Source organism: Somniosus microcephalus, chromosome 6 (assembly GCF_052327205.1).
Source record: "Somniosus microcephalus isolate GS21.2 chromosome 6, FLI_Smic_1.0, whole genome shotgun sequence".
NCBI classification, from domain to species: domain Eukaryota; kingdom Metazoa; phylum Chordata; class Chondrichthyes; order Squaliformes; family Somniosidae; genus Somniosus; species Somniosus microcephalus.
The window spans coordinates 227,142,220-227,164,517 of NC_140992.1; the positions used below are offsets into that span (position 1 = coordinate 227,142,220).

Below are 22,298 nucleotides of genomic sequence, written 5' to 3' on the forward strand. Positions count from 1 at the left end.
CAGAAAGTTGAGCACAAGGTCAAGCAGAGCATTGAGGAGAGAGCACTGAACAAGGATTGGGAGTAAGGAATGCAGACAGAAAGGTGGGCACAAGGTCAAGCAGAGCAATGAGGAGAGAGCACTGAACAAGGATTGGGAGTAAGGAATGCAGACAGAAAACAGAGAACAAGGATTAGAGTGAGCAGCAGAAGGGGAGAAGGGTAAAAGATGGAGTAGGTAGCCCCCAAAATGTACTGCGAGAGAGAGAGAATGGAGTTTTTGCTGTAATACTCAGGGCAGCTCTTGAAGGGAAGGAACAAAGCAGGATTTGGAGTATTAGAGTTGGGCCTTGGTGGAAGGAAGAGAGCGCAAGAGCAGGATGTGAAGCACTCACCACGGGAGCAGAGATCCCGGAAGAAGCAAAGACTGGGAAGAGAGGGTAAAATTCCCACGGTGGAAGATCATGGTGACCGGAAACTGGTTGAAGTTATTTTCAACAATAAATTGGTTCATGCTCACTACATGATATCACACACCAATCAGTAAACTTAAAGCCTCGCTATAAACTTCCTTTTCATTATAATATTACAGACATGCAAACACAACATTTTTTTAAACTGGTAATTTCCGGTGTAGTTCTTCATGGTGAGTCAAGCAGCACTATACTATGTAATGCACAATGTATTATTATATATATAGTAAAGTTAATATCGTAGATTGTTGGTACTCAGGGTTGAAGCTCCTTCTCCCACGTTTACTCTCGTTACCCTCCCTCGCAGCTTAATGTTTTGTTCTGGCCTTGTCTCACAAGTGTAAACAGTTCACCTACTGAAAAGGTCTAGCTCAGTGGCGTTGCACTGAAAGGGTGGACCAATATCGGGTGCAGTCTAATCTCAACTCATCATTGCCACAGGCTTTTCCCAGTATTTAAAGGGGAGGTTCATTGATACTGCAGCACCTCATTCTCAACATTGCTGGCTGTGCAGCTGCCTCAGCAAGGAGAAGCACAACAAGGGGAAGGAGCCGGAAGACTGAAGCAGGTGTGCTCATGGCCGATCCACCTCAGTTGGGTGGTCAGGGTGATTGAATGCTTCAACAAATGCTACATACCACCATCTGTACCACAAGCTTCACACACTGCCCAAAGCACCACACCCCACCACTTACACACCAACAATCTCTACCTGCCAACACTTTCACCCACATCTCACGCCTTGCACACAATGACAGCTATTCAACTATGGCAGGCACAAGGGTCATTAATTATTAGAATTAATGTGATATGTGCGATATGCTTATACATAAATTTATTAATGGAGTTTGTAATATTTTATGGTCTCTCTCATTTCACCTTTGCACCCAGGAGGACGCTGTGATATGGCATGACACAGGGATGGTATGATGGGCATGTGGTGAGCAAAAGGGATCTAGGGTTTAAGTCATCCTGGTGTGAGGCTGGAGGTCTGTTTGGAGGAGGTGGCAGAGTTCTGTAACCACCACCTTGTTGATGCGGAGCCGTCTAATACGCTGCTCCTCGCTTCATTGAAGGTAGGAGAGTTGCTGTCAGAATACCCTCGGAGGGTAAGGCCTCCTGGTGAGAGCCCTGATAGCCCTCCTCATCCCTCTGCACACATGTTCCTGCATTTCTGGCTGCCTAAGCTCCCTCTGCCATAGATCCTGGAGGGCGAGGTGGCATGCTAGTATAGCTCCCATTAATGTTGCCAAGTGTAGCAGTTTGAACAATAAATGTAGCCACTTTGCAATTGCCAGAAGACTACTGATAAAAAAGCTTGAAATTACTCATACTCATCCACTGGGTGAAAGTGACAAGAAACCACTATAACTAACCTGCCCTGACAGCTGCGAGTGATTTATGCTGATGCCTTTAAATAATGTCACTGGAGCCGGCTTCCTGCAGCCGTGCGCCAGCTTTCCCTGTCGCTGTCTGGTCGAGGCACAAAGGTATATGGCAACAATGAATTTTCCAGATCGGGCGCCCAATGAGCGTTGCACGTTGCAGTGAGCTCACTGATGTCACGATCTGCCTGGCGTTGAAGTCCCCGGCAGTACCTCGTACCAGTGGTGCGGGGGGGGGGGGGGGGTGGCGAATTTGCCATGCAGTGCTGGATTTGCCTCAGCGCCACTGTATCAGCGCCCCATTACTGCCCTCTGCAGGCGCTAATGGGAGGTTTTAACTTACCGAATTTTTCCCCCATGGAATCCACTTATGAGATCAACTAATGGCACAGAAGATATCTATGACGGAGCCAAATTTATGGATTTATGAGCAGGGATAAATTTGGCTTAGAAATGCTTCAGACTGAGCAAGGTGTCAGGTGCAATAAGCGGAAATTTTTATAAGAGAATGACAGGCATGATTACGGGTATGGTAGCGAGGTACTGGAGGTTGTCAATTCGAATCCCATCATGGCAAGCTGTGAAACTGACTTTAATAAATCTGGTAATTGTGGGCTAGCACAAGGAAAAAAATGACCAGGGAATCTTCTGGTTTTCTTCTTGTTAAAACCCAACAAGCGTCTGTTAAGTAAGGGAATCTGCCACCGCCACCCAGTCTGACCTATGGCTGACCACTGATGCTATCTTAAGTAGCTAAGGTTACTCAAAAAGAACCTCCCTCCACCTTCTCTGGGTAATTGGGAATGTGCAATAAATGCTGCTTTGCCAGCATTCCCCGCGTCTTGTGCGCAAATAAAAAACTTGACTGAACCAAGATATTCAGATCTGATGAAAGTGGAAAAAGATACAAGTATCAGAAGAGTAAAAGATGCAAAGAATTCCTGATGACCATCCCAGCGGGGCTTATAGTGCAACATAAGTGTGAGCTACTTTACAGAATGTAAGTTATTGCAAGGTATCCTACATGAGGCAGATGCGAGACAGAGAGCAGAAGCGGGGCTGGGTGAAGGGACAGAATTTTCTCTTGCCACCAGCTGTGGCAAAATCTTAAACCTGTGCATTATAAACAGTTACGATTTCACTATACCCAGACACAGCGGAAAACCTTCCTTGCGAGTGACAAATGGTTTAAAAATGCAACGTACTTTGATAAATGCCATTCTTACAAAATGCAAACAGCTAAACAGCTCTAAACACTAAGTGCATTCACAGACTCTGCTGATCAGGAGCCCCTCGCCCAATATCCAGTCTGATCAGAAGCCCCTCGCCCACTGTCCAGTCTGCTAATCAGAAGCCCCTCACCCACTGTCCAGTCTGCTAATCAGAAGCCCCTCGCCCAGTGCCCAGTCTGATCAGAAGCCCCTTGCCCACTGTCCAGTCTGCTAATCAGAAGCCCCTCGCCCAGTGCCCAGTCTGATCAGAAGCCCCTCTCGCCCAGTGCCCAGTCTGCTAATCAGAAGCCCCTCGCCCAGTGCCCAGTCTGCTAATCAGAAGCCCCTCGCCCAGTGCCCAGTCTGCTAATCAGAAGCCCCTCGCCCAGTGCCCAGTCTGCTAATCAGAAGCCCCTCGCCCAGTGCCCAGTCTGCTAATCAGAAGCCCCTCGCCCAGTGCCCAGTCTGCTGATCAGAAGCCCCTCTCGCCCAGTGCCCAGTCTGATCAGAAGCCCAGTGCCCAGTCTGATCAGAAGCCCCTCGCCCACTGTCCAGTCTGCTAATCAGAAGCCCCTCGCCCAGTGCCCAGTCTGATCAGAAGCCCCTTGTCCAGTGCCCAGTCTGATCAGCAGCCCCTTGCCCAGTCTGATCAGAAGCCCAGTGCCCAGTCTGATGATCAGAAGCCCCTCGCCCAGTCTGCTGATGTCCGTCCTTGAGCGCCCGGGGCCTACCTGTGCAAATGGGGCAGCTCCGTGGAGTCGCTGTCGGGATCCCTGGTGTTGGGGATGACCCCAATGATGGTGCTTCTGACCGAGGTTCCCTTCAGGAGCCTGCTCTTCACCAGCTGGATGTTTCTCCAAGTCTCCACGCTGATGCGCATCGAAGAGCCGGGCAACAAAACGCCTTCGTTTGTCAGGAGCAGAGGGAGGCGGCTGGGAATCTGGATGGCACTCGAGCCCATCCTGGCGCCGTGCGTGACCGGCCGAGCCGACCCTTTGCTGCTTTAGTGGGGTGTTTTTTTTAATTCCTGGGCCCAGCCCGCCCGAGACTGGACAAAATGACAACTTTCACCGGAAAGCCCCGGGACTACGGGTCCCCGCCACGGCCACAACAGGCCGAACGCACGCCAGGCTGCCGCGCATGCGCCCTGCAGGGTCAGGACACCAGGCTCCCAGACACTGCCCAATCCCTGTGGCTGTCAGTCTGTGCACTGGGAGTTTGGCAAGACCTGAGCCCACTCAAAGTGACACGGTTGCAGCCAATTTGATCTGTGTGCCATGACCTTCAACTATAACGTTATTAAACATTAGATTGGCAAGTAAGTGGCATGCAACGTCCCTGGCGAATAAAAGAAAAAGACTTGCATTCATATAGCGTTTTTCATGACCTCATAACGACCCCAGAGCGTTTACAGCCAATTGAAGTACTTTTGAACTGTAGTCACTGTTGTAATGTGGGGAAACACGGCAGTCAATTTGCGCACAGCAAGATCCCACAAGCAGCAATGAGATACATGACATCGGTGGTTGGGAAAATGCTGGAGGAGTCCATTGTTAAGGAAGTGGTAACAGGGCACTTAGAAACTCAAAAATAACAACACTGGAAAAATTCAGCAGGCCCGGCAGCATCCGTGGAGAGAGAAACAGAGTTAACAGTTCAGGTCGAAGACCTTTCGCCAGAACTGGAAAAAAGCAGGAAATTAGAAACTCATATTGGCACAGATATTCCGATCCCTATGGGTGGGTACGCGCTGTGTACCCACTCGTAGGGACATCGGAAATGTCGGTTTCAGGCACGCACAGCACATGCGCTGAAAACCGGCATTTCCGATCTGTCAAGAAAAAGTTTTTTTTTAAATTTAAAGTAAAATTTTTTTTTAATGTTCAGTCATTTATCATTTTAAAATACTTTTTAAAAAAGGTACGTTTATTTTTAGCCCTGTAAAAAACTTTAAATATTTTTTTCAAAAAATTTAATTTTTGTTTAAAATATTTAATTTATTGTAATTTCAACTAATTTTAAAAATTGATTTAAACATTTTTTTAAATGTTTTTAAGTGTTTTTGGGGTGATCTCCATTCATATATTTGACAGGTCTATCTGTCAAGTGTATGAAGGGAGATTCCCTTCTTTGATTGGCTCCCCAGGGCCCACGTGATCCCAGGGACGTTAGCGAACCACATGCACCCCGGGGATACGTGGGCCCTGCACACTTGGAGTTTGAGAGGCCCAGCATCGGAACTATACGCAACTCAGGTGCCCTCAGGTAAGTGCGTAGAATTTTTCCAGATCAGAGGCTTCCGCACGCGGGAAGCCTCCGATCGGAAAATACGGCCCAATGTGATTAGGCAGAGTCAACATGGATTTATGAAAGGGAAATTGTGTTTGACAAATTTATTAGAGTTTTTTGAGGATGTAACTAGCAGGGTAGATAAAGGGGAACCAGTGGATATAATATATTTGGATTTCTAAAAGGCATTCGATAAGGTGCCACATAAAAGGTTGTTATGCAAGATAAGGGCACATGGGGTTGGGATAATGTATTAGCACGGATAGAAGATTGGTTAGCAGACAGAAAACAGAGAGTAGGGATAAATGGGTCATTTTCAGATTGGCAGGCTGTAACTAGTGGGGTGCCGCAAGGATCAGTGTTTGGGCCTCAGCTATTTACAATTTGTATTAATGACTTAGATGAAGGGACCAAGTGTATCAATGTATCCAAGTTTGCTGATGATACAAAGCTAGGTGGGAGAGTAAGCTGTGAGGAGGACGCAAACAGCCTGCAAAGGGATATAGACAGGTTAAGTGAGTGGGCAATATGGTAGCAGATATGGGGAAATCTGAGGTTATTCACTTTGGTAGGAAGAATAGAAAAGCAGAATATATTTTAAATGGTGAGAAACTATTAAATGTTGGTGTTCAGAGAGATTTAGGTATCCTAGTGCAAGAAACTCAGAGAGTTAGCATGTAGTTACAGCAAGCAATTAGGAAGGCAAATGGCATGTTGGCCTTTATGGCTAGATTGTTGAAGTACAAGGGTAAGGAAGTCTTGCTACAATTGTACAGGGCCTTGGTGAGACCGCACCTGGAGTACTGTGCACAGTTTTGGTCTCCTTATCTAATGAAGGATATACTTGCCTTGGAGGCGGTGTAACGAAGGTTCACTAGATTGATTCCTGGGATGAGACGGTTGTCCTATGAGGAGAGATTCTGTAGATTCGGCCTATACTCTCCGGCATTTAGAAGAATGAGAGGTGATCTCATTGAAACATAAGATTCTGAGGGGGATTGACAGAATAGATGGTGAGACTGGGATTTTGCTCACCTCGGCGGTTCGGTGGTGGGTCCCGACCCCGCTCCTGGCTCCATCCCGCTGTCTGAAATGAATTTCCCTTGATGGGGTTTGTTCAGCCCACCCAGCTCATTTCCCGGCCAATTAGAGGAAGCGGGTCTGGTGACATCATTTGATGACGCATCATCAGCCGGTTTCCTTAAAGGGACCATGTCCAAATTTATTTTAACATTTGTGCTGTCCCTCTTTTAAAAGACCAAGTAAATTAAACAAATAAACTGTAACTAAACCTCTAAAACTTTAAATAAACCTTAGCAAATCAAATTAAAATTTGGTTGTCCAATCCAATTATGCACTCCAGTCCCCGCGGCGCCCACCGGTCACGGAAGTGCTCGAGCTCGCCGGCGGACACCGCGTGCTCCATCTCCAGGGCCACCCGGGCGCGAACATGGCCGTGGAAGAGAGGGAGGCAATCTGGCTGGACGACCCCCTCGACCGCCCGCTGCCTGGACCAATTGATGGCTTTTTTAGCCAGGCCCAGGAGCAGACCCACGAGGAGGTCCTCCAACCTGCCCGCTCCCCTCCGCACCGGGTGACCGTAGATCAAGAGCGTGGGACTGAAGTGCAACCAAAAATCGAGGAGCAGCCCCTTCAAATAATGGAAGAGGGGCTGCAACCTCTCACATTGTACATATATGTGAAACACAGACTCCTCCAGGCCGCAGAACAAACAGGCGGTCTGGGAGTCCGTGAACCTACTTAAAAATATATTGCACGGGACTGCTCCGTGCAACACCCTCCAGGCCAAGTCCCCAATAGGACAAGGGAGGACTCCCGCATAGAGAGCCCTCCATTGGGGACCTCCGCCGGAAGGCAAGACGGCACGCCACGGCGTGTCCGGACGGTAGGCGAAGATGACAAAGTGGAAAGTGTGCAGGAGCAGCCCGTACAGGAAACCCCTCCGTGCGGAATGAAAAGGCACGGAGGGTATTTCCTCGAGACGGCTCAAGTTGTGAGGCGCCGGTTCCCGAGGGGGGTTTCGGGGCTGGGCGCCGATAAGGAATTCCGTCCGAACGGGGGAAAGCTCGAACGGGATCGCCCCACGCGCTTGAGCCGCCTCGATACACCTCGTGGCGCCGGGGCGCGGCGTCGCTTTTACCGACTTGATGGCATTGACCGCGAGCCGGACGTTGGCCCAAGACATGCGCCGCGCCAACTCTTCCGGCGCCATCCAGTCCACTCCTCCGCCATCGAGCAGGTCCCCGACTCTAGTCACCTTGCCAGGCACAGCCCTGCCCTCCGCCAGCCACCCGAACCCGTAGACGTGGAGATGCAGATTCCTGAACAGCGGCTCCCGAAGGACAGCCGCCATTCCCGACGGGGGAGAGCTCCGCCTGGAGGCGACGTAGTTCCAAACCCATAGCAGTTCCTGGTAGAAGACAGGCAGCTCCCGCAGGCTGGCACGCGTGCCGCCCACTTCCAAAAACAGGAGCTGCATGTCGTAATTGAGGCCGTGCAGCTGGCGGAAAATATACGTCACCAGCGCACACCATCTCGGAGGATTCTCGACGTACAGGTATCTCTGCAGCGTCTGAAGACGGAAAGTCGCAGCCTGGGTGCGGAGGCACACCAGCGCCTGACCGCCCTCCCTAAGCGGGAGACTCAAAACCGCGGCAGAGACCCAGTGCTTCCTTTTGTCCCAGAAGAAGTCGACGAGCTTCTTCTGTATCTTGGCGACAAACGCAAGGGGAGGGATCAAAGTGACGAACCGGTACCACAACATGGCAGCCACCAGTTGGTTACATTTGTGCTGTCAGTGCTCCACAGCATTGAGGTGCTACAAACACTGACAAGCACTGCACAAAGGCACAGGGCTGCACCCAGGCTCTCCCATGACTCCCTCTTCCGTTCCCATTAATGGAAGCGACCTCCCCAGGAGATCAACACAGCTTGGTTGCACATTGCAGAGGAGGGCACAAGCAGGGATGTGGTCAGGAGGACCTGGCTGCAGTGCCATAAATGTTTCAATGATCTCAGTAGATCACAAAACGTTAGTACAAAGCCACACTTAACCTCATCCTGCTGTGCTTCTCATCACATCCCCATCACTCTGCCTTCCCTACTCTACTCCTTCACACCCTTACTCACACTAACTTACCTTGCAGCTCCACCCATCCCTCTCTATCTACATTATCACTTCCCCATCTCACTAGCCACCCCTCACACTCACCCGTATCCTAGTCCAATCATACCAACTAACAACACGCAAGGATAGGTACTTGGGTGTTTTATGCAATGTCCATGTAAAGTTTCTGCTAATTTGGTGTCAAACATTGAAATCCTTATTGTCACCACTTTGCGTTCTTGGACAGATTTGTGTGCACCCTTGGAAGTTGCTTCGTGAGTTGCTGTGAATGGTGAGACATAACGGTACCCCCCCCCCCCACACACCTCCCCTCCTCCACCCCACCTCCCCGCAATGGTGATGAGTGTGAAAGGAATGGCTTGGACATTGTAGGGATGCTTTATGGTGTTGGTGTGGGGTGGTGCCAACCTGGCGCATCAAGTGGCAGCCAGGATGTACAGCGTCAAGTGAAGTAAATCTGGCCATGGTGAGGCCATCCCTGGCCTCCCGGCAGCAATGTGGTCGGGTGCTGATGCTCTCTGCCCTGTGCAGCATCAGTTGATTGTGGAGGAGGTTGGTGGTGTTGTTGTTGGTGCTGCTGGTGTGCCTGGTGCTGCTGATGTTGGGGCTGATGGTGGTGGGATTCTGAGGGCCAAGGTGAGAGTATAAAGGGCACCCATGCCGATGGAATAGATGGCAGGTGAAGTAGAGATGACAGAAGTGATCTGTAAATGATGAGAGAGGTAATGATGTCAGACTGGATGGAGATTTGTGTAAAGACTTGCAGCATGGTGAATCTGTTGTGGAAATGCAGTGAGGAAGAGTTTGTGGCCGAGGGAAGATATCTCTAAGATGAGACCTGTTAATGTACATTTGAAGCTGTCAACTCAACAGCTGATTCAATGGCCACTGAACTTCTGCCTCAGCTTGACAAACGTGGTCCACGACCAGTGTGGACCCCATGGGCGAGCTGTCAAAAGCAGAAGGTGAGCTGAAATTCATTCTTAAGTGGCTCTAAACAAGCCACTAATTACCTGAAATGGGTCCCCCATTGTGATCTCGCCGCTGCATGTTGGGTCTGCCTAGCACTGACACCCCCAACATCGGGGAAAGGTGAGTGGCGGCGGGTTCACAGCAGGGTCCTGACCCGCTGGGGAAAAGAAACACTTTCCCATCTGCCCCGTCACTGATCGCACCCACTGACCCCCCACAAAACCCAGTATTTGGGTGTTAACATCGCTTTGTTGATACCCAAACAATGCTCTTAATTAAAATTACCATCAGCATCTCTGCTGGTACTAACATCAATTACAAAACTTAAAACCATTCACAATGCTTGAATGGCAACTCTGAGATCAGAATAATTAAACTTTATTATTTCATTTGGTAAAGCGACATATCAGAGGCAGATCTTTACTCCATAAAACCAATGAAAACCATGCTACATGTTCCACCCATTTATAGTCAATGTGCAAAGATACTAGCACAATAAGCCTGGAAATTCCAGTTTCAGCACAAATGGCAGCTCACCGTGCTTTTTAAGTCATTTCCATGATCAGATTCACATGGCTGTTTGTCTGAGATATTCAGAATTTGCCAAGTCCTGCAAGCTTTGCCCACATTATGGGTTGCCTAATGGAGCTTAATGAGACAAAGAGAAATTTCCCAGAGTTATTCTTAAAATCCCGAGCTGCGAGAAGCCAATACAGTGTGAGAAGCCAGAATAGAATTGTGTAGAAAGAGCAGGAATTATGTGGAGGAAAAAAGCACAGCAGACTAACATGGTGTTGGAATGCATGTGTGTTAATACAAGGGGTGTTACACTAAGGTCGATGAGCTGCAGGCATAGGTCGCCACATGGGGTTATGATATAGTGGCTATAATGGAAACCTGGCTTAAACATGGACAGGAATGGGAACTAAACATTCCTGGCTACAATGTATTCAGGAGGGATAAGGAAGGAAAAAAGAAAGGAAGGAAGGGGAGTGACTGTCTTGATCAAGGATGATAATACAATTCTACAGAGAGATGATATACTAGAGGGTTCAAAGACTGAATCTATTTGGTTGGAGATAAGGAACAGAAAAAGAGCTGTTACATTGCTGGGTGTTTACTATAGAGCCCCAAAAAGTGAGAAAGAGACAGAGGAGCAAATCTGCAGGCAAATTTTGGAGAAATGTAAAAATAATAAAGCAGTAATAGTAGGGGACTTCAATTACCCTAATATAGAATGGGAAGAAAAAACAGTGTAAAGGGCAAAGAGGGTGAAGAATTCCTAAAATATGTACAGGAGAACTTTCTTAATCAATAAGTTTCTAGCCCACCAAGAAAGGAAGCAGTTCTGGGGAATGAAGTAGGGCAAGTGGAGTGTGTTTCAGTGGAAGAACATCTGGGTAATAATGATCATAATATAAATAGGTTTAAAATAGTTGTGGAAAGGGACAAAGAAAAATCAAAGGTGAAAATACCCAATTGGAAGAGAGACAATTTCACTGATTTGAGAAGGGATCTAGTACAGGTGGACTGGAAACAAAGATTGGTGGAAGCAGATTCCATAGGAACTTTCAAAAGGCAATTGAAGACGAACTTGAGGAGGACTAATTTGCGATGCTATGGGGAAAAAGCTGGGGTGGGGAACTAAATTGGACAGTTCTTTCAAAGAGCTGGCTCAGGCAAAATGGGCCGAATGGCCTCCTTCTGTAAGATTCTGTGATTTCCTTGAAAAGTGTAGGTTTGAGCCTCAGCAGAACTTGGCTTTAGAGGGAGATCAGTTGTGAGATGCTGTTGAACAGGATTTTTTTTCTTTTTCCTAAAATTAATACTTCCGTGAAGTGAGTAAGAGGAGTTTGATTCTTGTGAGTGTTTGGTGGTAGTGGGAGTACAAGTTACCACTGTCTATGCTTTTTAAGTTAGACACAGCCTGATCTTACCTCGGAAGCCAAGAGGGAGCGGGGAGGGGAGGGGAATTTGCGGTCATGAAACCCGGGAGAATGGGTCCAGCCGAATTTAACGGTGAAGATCGGGGTCCGGTGCAGAGGGGAGATCGGAGGCCACAGGGGAGAGATCAGAAGGCTGGGGACGCAGGTGGGAAGGATTGGGGGAGAGATCGGAAGGGTCGGTGGGGGGGGGGGGAGATTGGAGGGTCAGGGGGTAAGATTGGAAGGATTGAGGGGAGATCGGAAGGGTTGGGGGAAGGAGATCGTATGGGTTGGGGGTAGAGATCAGAAGTATCAGGGGAAATTGGAAGGGTCAGCGAAGATCAGAAGGGACAGGCGGGATTTCAGAAGGGCCAAGGCGTGCCCGATCGCAGTGGGTGGGTGAAGCAGGTAAACTGAATCCATCATGCAAGTGGAAAGGCACGTATCTCCTGGATCCAGCAGTCCTCGCCGCCCTTTAGCTGCAGTTTTAAATTTAAAATGATGGTTAATTCTGAGGCATGCAGCCTCATTATAATATTTAAATGACCAACCTGCCTCCTGCGAGCAGGTTGTTTACCCTCCCCCTGTCCCGCCTCCGTTAAAACTGGAAGTGGGCAGGTTGGCATCGGGTTTCAGATTTTTAACATTTTTACTTCCCACCTGATCCAAACCCACCTGTTTTTGGGGTTTAAAATTCCCCCCAAAGGGCCTAAGGGTTTAGGGAACCCTCCTGATGTACATGAATTGTGATATGTGGGCCAACATGGATCCTCAGTGTGTCCAGGGGCAGCACATTTGTACTAAGTGTCAGAAAGCTGAAGCCCCAATTTTAACTCAGGGCGGTAATTGTGCAGACAGGGGCCAAGGTGGGCTGAAAATGGGCCAGTGCAAAAGCAGATGAGAATAAAAAAGCTGTAGACTCTCATCAGGAAGACGCATCAGAAAGGTAGTGCATATTTTTATAAATAATGCATTTTTAAAAATTACAGAACTTTGTTAACAGTGGTAAAGAAACATTCTCCAATGAACATGTATACATTACTGCCTGTGAACTAACGAGCAGTGGTAACGCTGTATTGAGGTAGTCCATTGTAAAGAAAGAAAAAGGAAGAAAGACTTGCATTTATATAGCGCCTTTCATGACTTCAGGACGTCCTAAAGCGTTTCACAGCCAATGAAGTACTTTTTGAAGTGTAGTCACTGTTGTAATGTAGGAAACGTGGCAGCCAATTTGCACACAGCAAGCTCCCACAAACAGCAACGTGATAATGACCAGATAATCTGTTTTTGTGAAGTCGATTGAGGGATAAATATTGGTTAGGACACCAGGGATAACTCCCCTGCTCTTCTTTGAAATAGTACCATGGGATCTTTTATGTCCACCTGAGGGAGCAGATGGGCCCTCGGTTTAATGTTTCATCTGAAAGACAGCTCCTCCGACAGTGCAGCACTCCCTCAGTACTGCACTGGAGTGTCAGCCTAGATTGTTGTGCTAAAGGCTCTGGAAAAGTAGTGGTTAGTTTTAATTTCTTCTGTAACAACACTCTTAAATGTAAATTTGTTCAACCATATTAAACTATTTCAAAAATCAATAATAACAAACAACAACATAACAGCAGCAAGAATACAGCAACAACAACAACATCAATAAGAACTTTTCAAAATATTTACATCTGTGGTCCGAAGCATGCCTGAGGGACTGCTGAGAGTGAGACTGAGCAGAAGGAGGTGGACTCTGCATGAGGAGGGCATCCTATTCCTTTGTGTACCTGTGCCTTGCCCCTCCCCTCCCCATACACGTTCCCTTGTGTCAAGGGCATAGCCACATGTCAGTTGGGATCAGGGAGTTGGGTTCCGAATGTTGCTCCGAGGGGACATGGGAGCACATGTGCTGTGACTCCTGACAGCTGCCTCCTGTGATGGGGCAGCTGCTGGCTGCATCATCGAAGGGTCATCCTCAACATCAGGGTCCTGCAAGGCCTGTGCGTCTGGCACAAAGCCTGGGGGTGGAAGGAGGTGGCCCTGGGAACTGCTGCCTTCCTGCTCCTCATGGCCCCGGACTGTCTCTGCAGCAGGGGGCTGTGTAGGGGTTGGAGGGGGGACATGGGCATCAGCTCTAGGACTGTACTGCCCGGGGCAAGCAATTCAACTGCTTGTCCAACCACCCAGCAGAGGTTGTCCAGCTGCTGCCCTATTGCATGCAACCTGGCAGTCAGGCATCTAGTGGTCGATGGACCCGAGATGTCGCGGATACCTGCAACGCTCCTGGATCATCCTCCTTCTCAGTCGTGGTCCCCTGTAGTCCTGCTTCCAGTGGTCCTCACGCTGGGCCTGACATCTGCCCTGCGTTACAGGAGACCGGGCACATCTTCCCCACTTCTCAATGGTCCCTGATCCCCTGACATGCCAGACTCAGAGCGTGACTTCCGTCTCACAGACCCCACGGTGGAGGTTGCAGCTTTATGGCTGCCTATGAGAGGAGAGATGGGTGGGTCTTGTGTAGAGTGGGATTGGCTGGGAGTTGGAGAGGAGTGTGGGTTTCTGGGTGGGGAGGGGGGTGGGGTGGGTGTGGTGCAAGGAAGGAAGGCCACGCTGAAACGTCCCTTCCGCATCAGCACCCTCAGAGTGCAGTGTGGGGACAGGAGTACCAATGTCACTTTGCCTGCCCTCCCCCTTCCTGGTACCTCCATTCCTCCTCCACCCACTCAGTCACCACTGTAATGTATATACCTTTAAGTGGGGAACTATCTTTTACAGCTCATGTATACTGTAATACCGGCAGTGACCACACCTGTATATAGCCCTGAGTAGTAATCTGTACAGTTCAGTTGCAGTGTGAGCCACGTTGAGTAAACACCTGTTGTACTGTTCTCCGCAGTCTGTGTCTTCTTATACATGGACGCAACATTGGCGACGAGGCAGGTTCGAACCTGCCTGCAACTCTGCATCACCTCCCGGGGATTCGTTCCTGGAGATCAGTGGATTGGAGGTCAAGGCCAGAGACTCGGGTGTCGACCACGGGCAACCGCCCAGTCATCCAGCAGAGACTCGAGAATTGCGGGGGAGGCTGTCGAGATCCAGGCTTGGCTTTCCAGTCGAGGTGGTCCAGCGAAACGGGCTGGCAACAGGTAGTGCGCATACCCTTCCCGGACAGCGGCGGGCTAGAGCCCGACCGAGCGGCACAGCAAAGGGCCGAGCAGCGTCGACAGGGGAGAGAGAGAGAGGGCAGAGCGCACAGGGTGCAGCCGGTGTTCAGGGGCTGAGCAGCGTCGGAGAGAGGGAGAGAGAGATGCGCAGAAACCCGCGAGGCGCCGCCATTGCCACGAGGACCGCCGAGAGCAGCGTTGGCAGCAGCGCAGGAGAAGCGCGCAAAACCTATAGGGTGCCGCCATTGCCACGAGAACCGCCGGGAGCGGCGTCGGCAGCAGCGGGGGAGGAAGGAAAGCGCGGGAGACGCCATTTTAAGCCATTGGGAGACGCCATTTTAAACCACACCCAAAATGCCAAAGAGTGGCAGTATCACCGCATTTGACAATGAAGTCGAAGATTGGACTACATATGTCGAACGAATAGAGGTGTACTGCAAGGCAAATGAGGTGTCAGATGACAAGAAAGCGTCGGTATTGTTAAATTTAATGGGTGCAAAGACGTATGGTTTATTATGAAATCTAGTAACCCCAATGAAGCCAATGGAAAAGAGTTTTGAAGACATAGTAACGATACTAAAGGAACATTTAAACCCCACACTGCTGCTGATTCAAGTTTCACAAACGGAACCAGCATAAGGATGAAAGCAATGCTGATTATTTAACAGAACTGCGCAAACTATCGAAACACTGCCAGTTTGGAGCGGGACTGGCAGATACCTTAAGGGACAAGTTTGTGTGTGGGCTTCAAAGTGAAGGAACCCAGAAACGGCTTTTATCTGAAAAGGACCTTACGCTGGAAAAGGCTTTTAGCATTACGGTATCATATGAAGCAGCAGCACGGGGCGCTACAGAGATACAACAGAGACCGCAAGAATATGGCACAAACGAAATGTCATATGGAACAGAGAAGTGCTATCGCTGCGGCAGAACAACACATGACCAGAATGATTGCTGGTTCAAAGACAAAGTGTGCAGACAGTGTGGAAAAGTAAGACACATAGCACGAGTCTGCAGGTCGGGAAAGAAAACCAGCAATAAGAAACCGACCAAAGGAAAGTACAAGAAGGTACATATGATAACGGAGAATAGTTCAGACGAACCAAAGAGTGATAACGACTCGGAAAGCAGGGAACTGAGTTGTCTGAAACTACATACATAATGTGATCACAACGGAGGATCACCGAACCATTTGGGTCACTCTCAAGATAGCAGGAGTCCAGGTAAAGATGGAATTGGACACAGGATCAGCCCTAACAGTCATAAACCGACGGGACTACGAGCGGCTATTCTCACACATACCCTTGAGAGACACAAAAATTATTTTGAAGACGTACACGGGGCAAAAAGTCTACCCCAAAGGAAAAATAAGGGTGACCGTTATATATAACGGTAAGGAAACACCAAAACTAGACCTGTATGTATTGCAAGATGGAGGACCACCATTACTGGGACGTGAATGGATCCGGAAAATACAACTGGATTGGCATTCCATACAGGCACTGACTGTGGCTGACAAAAAGGATGACGACGTCACACCTGGGCGACTGTCAAAGATCCTAACTGACACGAAAGAAGTGTTCCAGCAAGGACTCGGAACACTAAAAGGCATGACAGCGACGATTAAAATTGAAGAAAACGCAAGCCCAAAATCCGCCCAGCCGTCGAAGCAGAGCTGGAGAGTCTGGAACGTTCAGGTGTACTGTCCAAGGTAGACTGGAGCGAGTGGGCTACACCCATCGTCCCTGTGATGAAAAAGTCATTGAGCAGCACGCCTGGGGAACCAAGGAAGGTTCGCATCTGTGGGGACTTTAAGGTAACAGTGAACCCGGTCCTTCACACCGTACAATATCCACTTCCGCGGATTGAAGATATTTTCGCCTTGCTATCTGGAGGGAAACGCTTCACTAAGATTGATCTGGCCCAGGCGTATCTGCAAATGGAGGTAGAAGAAGCATAAAAAAAAACCTCACAATCAACACCCATAAAGGTCTCTACCAATACAACCGGCTGGTATTCGGGGTAGCATCAGCTCCGGCTATTTGGCAGAGGGCAATGGAACAAGTCCTGCAAGGGATCCCAGTGACCCAGTGTTATTTGGACGATATCCTGGTCACGGGCGAAAATGACAGTGATCACCTTGCCAACCTGGAGCAGGTGCTCACTAGATTGCAGGAATATGGGCTCCGAGCTAACCGCCCCAAATGCGAATTACTTAGAAAACAGATCTCGTATTGTGGCCACGTTATCGATAAAGAGGGGTTACATAAGTCCCCAGAGAAGATTGAGGCAGTAGTCAAGGCTCCAGCACCGGAAAATGTGTCACAACTGAGGTCGTTCCTCGGGCTGGTAAACTACTACCATAAGTTCTTGCCAAATTTGTCTACAATACTACACCCACTGAACACCCTACTGCAAACTGGGGTGCCATGGAAGTGGAGTGACGAATGTAGACGAGCTTTCCAGAAGAGCAAAACACTAATCACATTGAAAGAGGTATTGGCCCATTACAACCCAGCATTACCAATTCGGTTGGCATGTGATGCGTCACCCTACAGCATTGGAGCGGTGCTGTCGCACAAATTCTCGGACGGCTCAGAGAGGTCAATAGCCTTCGCGTCACGATCACTAACCTCAGCCGAGCGTAACTACGCCCAGATTGACAGGGAGGCCCTCAGCCTAGTGTGGGGAGTGAAAAAGTTCAATCACTATCTGCACGGGCAGAAATTCACTTTGCTGACTGATCACCAGCCTCTTGTCTCCATTTTTAATCCGAAGAAGGGCGTTCCGGTGATGACTGCGCAATGACTACAAAGATGGTCACTTTTTCTAGGGGCGCACCACTATGAGATTGAATATAAGGGCACGAAACAGCATGGAAATGCTGATGGGCTATCACGCCTGCCACTGCCTACTGCGGAGGAAGCACCAGCAGTGGATCCTGTCAAAATATTCCATTCGACTATAGTTGAATACCTACCGGTAACTAACGCTTGTATCGAAAAGGAAACCCGAAATGACCCGACACTGTCTCGGGTATATGATTCAACGGTGAAGGGATGGCCAGCACATGGCGACTCACTGTTGCCAGCATTCTCGACAAGGAGAGAACAGCTGTCAGTGTGCCGGGGGACCTTGATGTGTGGATCCCGAGTGGTAATTTCACCTAAGTTAAGGGATAGAGTGCTCAATGAGCTTCATGAGGGTCATCTGGGAGGGGTAAAAATGAAAAGCCTAGCCAGGGCTTATGTGTGGTGGCCGGGAATCGATAAACAAATCGAGGACCTGACCAAGAGCTGCTCAGGATGCCATAGAGTCCAAAATGCACCACCACAGGCCCCTCTACACCCATGGGAGTGGCCCTCATCTCCATGGCAACGGGTGCATATTGATTTTGCTGGTCCATTCATGGACTCAATGTTTTTAATAGCCGTGGATGCGCACTCGAAATGGCCTGAGGTCATCAAAATGTCCTCCACCACCAGGGAGAAAACTATTGCAGTCCTACGGACCATTTTTGCCAGGAATGGCTTGCCAGAACAGATTTGCTCCGACAACAGACCACAGTTTGTGTCCGAAGAGTTCCGGAGGTTCTTGAAAAAGAATGGGGTAAGGCATTACACATCCGCCCCGTATCATCCAGCCACAAATGGATTGGCTGAGAGGTTCGTACAAACCTTTAAGAAGGCAATAAAGGCTATGTACAATGACAACATTCCGCTGCAGCACAAGGTGGACAATTTCCTGTTCGCCTACCGGAATGCGACACATGCAGTCACCAACCAGGCCCCAGCCATGATGTTCTTTAACCGAAGGTTGAGATCTCGTCTGGATTTGCTCAGACCAAATGTACGAAGAGATGTTGAAAATAAGCAATTCCAGCACATCAATGAGAAGCCGACAAGGAGCTTCAATGTAGGGCAACCAGTCTTGGCCCGCGACTACCGAACAGAGAAATGGCAACCAGGAACGATATGCACACGGCAGGGCCCACTAATGTACACAGTGGACGTTGGGGAGAGCATCGTGAGACGCCATGCTGACCAGATCCTAGAGTCACAGGAACAAGTCAACCCCATGCCTCGCCCATACGTACCTGGTGATGAACCCGATGTACAGGTCGCATCTACCCCAGAAACAGTAGCATCGGAAGCTGATGAACCAACCGACGACAGGGGGCCAGAATCGCCTCCGCACCAAGAGCAAGACACTCGGGAAAGGCGCTATCCAGAAAGGATCAGGAAGCCTCCCCAAAGACTGAATATATAAATAGACTATTTTCAGCTAATGTTGCATGTTAAAAGTGTTAATTGTAATTAGTTGATATTTAATTGTTAAATGAGTGTTATGGTACTGTTAATCTAAAAGGGGAGGAATTGTAATGTATATACCTTTAAGTGGGGAACTATGTTTTACAGCTCATGTATACTGTAGTACCGGCAGTGACCACACCTGTATATAGCCCTGAGTAGTAATCTGTACAGTTCAGTTGCAGTGTGAGCCACGTTGTACCGTTCTCCGCAGTCTGTGTCTTCTTATACACGGACGCAACAACCACATCAGTGCCCTCTGCAGCCCCTGTCTCCTCAGGCTGGTGGAGAGCTGTGGGAAGGAAGAACAAAATGTTACAATTAGTACAGCATGCTTACTTGCAGATCACATAATAGTTATCTTCACATTCAATGCACACAATACGGAAAAAGGCAATTCGCACAATGCCATTGCTCAAATGCTGCATGTGCATCCTCCCACTCCTCCTTTTCCCAATCTGCATCCATGAGCTTTTCAACATGCAGCCTATCGAACACATGCATTTCACAAATCTCCAATGTCCCTCCTCTTTGTCTCATCCTTGGGTGGCTCTTGGCCAGGAGACAAAGCAAAAGGCTTTGACACTCACCCTGCTCTGCCAATATGGCTTCAACCTCGGCATGGGTAACTTCAGGGCCCTGTCCTCATGTGAAGTCAGCTGCCTCAGGAAGGGGATCCAACCTCCTGACTGAGCCCACTCCCACACGTTATGCGCCAACTTGCCCTGCAGGGAGAAGACAGAGAGAATGTTACTTGGGTTGCTTAGTTTGAGAAGATTCTTTTCAGGAATTGGAATCTTTTCTTCAGCAGAAAACAAAGCTGTCAAATTCATCAACTGGCCACTGTGAAAAGGCTATCTCCCATGGAAACTGATTTTTATGGGTTACTTTGTTTGGGTTAAGCCTTGAACAGACAAACAAACAGTAAACCAACTAACCTTCCCCCACTCTACACACACTGAAAGGACAATTGTGGTCAAGTGTTAGAAAAAGCAAACAATCTTTGTGCTTTTAATGGACAGTTCTGAAATGAAGCACTGAGAGTGCTTACCTTGCCTTCCCTGGTCAGGTCATTGTACTTCTTTCTACATTGGCCCCCTGTTGGTGAAACAGTCAATGTTGCACTCAGGGTCTCTGCCATCTCCCTCCATGCCACCTGACTCACTTTGCGGGGAGCCATCGCCCTTACAGTTCCCAGCAGTCACTCTCACCTCCTCTCCCCTTTGTCCAAGAAAGCCCACAGGTCTTCATCTGCAAAGTTCTACGCTCTCTCATGGTGTCTTCTTGAGTCATTTCTGTGGAAAAATGTATCTGCAAAACACAGTGGGGGAGAAGTTGGGTGGAGCCGCAAACGGGGCGCCAAGCTCACCTGGGCGCCGGATTTAGCGCAGCGTTTGGAGCAGTAGCGACTGCCGGAAATTCAGCTTGAGCGCCCCAAGAGGGACACGGGGCGAGGCTCGAGGAGTTCCGCGTCCCTCTTAGGGCGCTGAAGCTGAATATCGCAGCGCAACGTACCGCAGCGCCACACGCTGTGGCACGGTGCACTGCGGTACTGCAGGCCATCCTCCCATTCTTAAGGGGGAGGGGCCTGCACCAGCGCAATCGGAGATCGTGAGTGCCGGCAAAAGAGCCCGACACCGAGGAGAAGTGCCGGGCTCTCGGAAAAAGGCCGGCAATGCCACGGGGGGCGATAAGGAGGCCAGGGACGGAGGTGCTGGCAGGCGGCCGCCGGAAAAAACAGCCGCCCCGCACCTCCACCTTAATTTGCGCCACTGCCGCCTCAGGAAGGCCCCGTGAACCGGGCGCCATTTGCGAACAGCGCTACAGAGGCAGTCGCTGCCAAATATCGAGATCGGGGCGGTAGCGGGGCGCTGCGCACACCGATGACGTCATTGGAGGCGGCGCAGCGCAACAGGCTAACGCCGCCATTCGCGCCCCAGCTAAATATCGCAGGAGGCGTGGCCAGTGGCACTAAAGCCACTGAGTGCCCTCTTTAGGTGCTAACTGGTGGCGCAGCCCACCGAATTTCTAGGCCCGTGAATTTTTTTACTGCATTTTACAAAGGTTTTTAAATGTTAGTAACTTATTAAAGTTGATTTAAGGTCTTTTTAGAAGTTGCTGGTGCACACTTCAATCTGAGCTATGGCGTCTGTTTTCAGCATTTTATAGTACCATGTGCTTGGCCTGTGAGATAAGCCATTGGGCACAATGCTCACAAGACCCCTGATTCATCACTGACCTAGCTGTGCCTTTATCAGATCTTTGTTCCAGTAATTTCCAGTGTAAGTATAGCGTGATGTTAATGGCACCAAACCTGCCATTCCAGTAATTTCCAGTGTAAGTATAGTGTGATGTTAATGGCACCAAACCTGCCATTCCAGCAATTTCCAGTGCAAGTATAGTGTGATGTTAATGGCACCAAACCTGCCATTCCAGTAATTTCCAGTGTAAGTATAGTGTGATGTTAATGGCACCAAACCTGCCATTGCAGTAATTTCCAGTGTAAGTATAGTGTGATGTTAATGGCACCAAACCTGCCATTCCAGTAAATTCCAGTGCATGTATAGTGTGATGTTAATGGCACCAAACCTGCCATTGCAGTAATTTCCAGTGTAAGTATAGTGTGATGTTAATGGCACCAAACCTGCCATTGCAGTAATTTCCAGCGTAAGCATAGTGTGATGTTAATGGCACCAAACCTGCCATTGCAGCAATTTCCAGTGTAAGTATAGTGTGATGTTAATGGCACCAAACCTGCCATTGCAGTAATTTCCAGTGCAAGTATAGTGTGATGTTAATGGCACCAAATCTGCCATTGCAGTAATTTCCAGTGTAAGTATAGTGTGATGTTAATGGCACCAAACCTGCCGTTGCAGTAATTTCCAGTGCAAGTATAGTGTGATGTTAATGGCACCAAACCTGCCATTGCAGTAATTTCCAGAGTAAGTATAGTGTGATGTTAATGGCACCAAACCTGCCATTACAGTAATTTCCAGTGCAAGTATAGTGTGATGTTAATGGCACCAAACCTGCCATTGCAGCAATTTCCAGTGCAAGTATAGTGTGATGTTAATGGCACCAAACCTGCCATTGCAGCAATTTCCAGCGTAAGTATAGTGTGATGTTAATGGCACCAAACCTGCCATTGCAGCAATTTCCAGTGTAAGTATAGTGTGATGTTAATGGCACCAAACCTGCCATTGCAGTAATTTCCAGTGTAAGTATAGTGTGATGTTAATGGCACCAAACCTGCCATTCCAGTAATTTCCAGTGCAAGTATAGTGTGATGTTAATGGCACCAAACCTGCCATTGCAGTAATTTCCAGTGCAAGTATGGTGTGATGTTAATGGCACCAAACCTGCCATTCCAGTAATTTCCAGTGCAAGTATAGTGTGATGTTAATGGCACCAAACCTGCCATTCCAGTAATTTCCAGTGTAAGTATAGTGTGATGTTAATGG

The 22,298-nt window shown here is 48.8% G+C and overlaps 1 protein-coding gene across 2 annotated transcripts in view; it reads right to left on the bottom strand.

Moving 5' to 3' along the window:
• Positions 1-4,215, bottom strand: part of lonp2 (lon peptidase 2, peroxisomal) — a 101,413-nt gene extending 97,198 nt beyond the window's left edge. The window contains exon 1 of one of the 2 annotated variants that reach the window (XM_085991499.1): positions 3,779-4,215. In XM_085991499.1, coding sequence (XP_085847625.1) covers positions 3,779-4,008 — 230 coding nt within the window. In that variant the 5' untranslated portion in view covers positions 4,009-4,215. The remainder of the gene's footprint in view (positions 1-3,778) is intronic. The other variant, XM_085991500.1, reaches the window with a different exon arrangement.
• Positions 4,216-22,298: the final 18,083 nt, after the last annotated feature.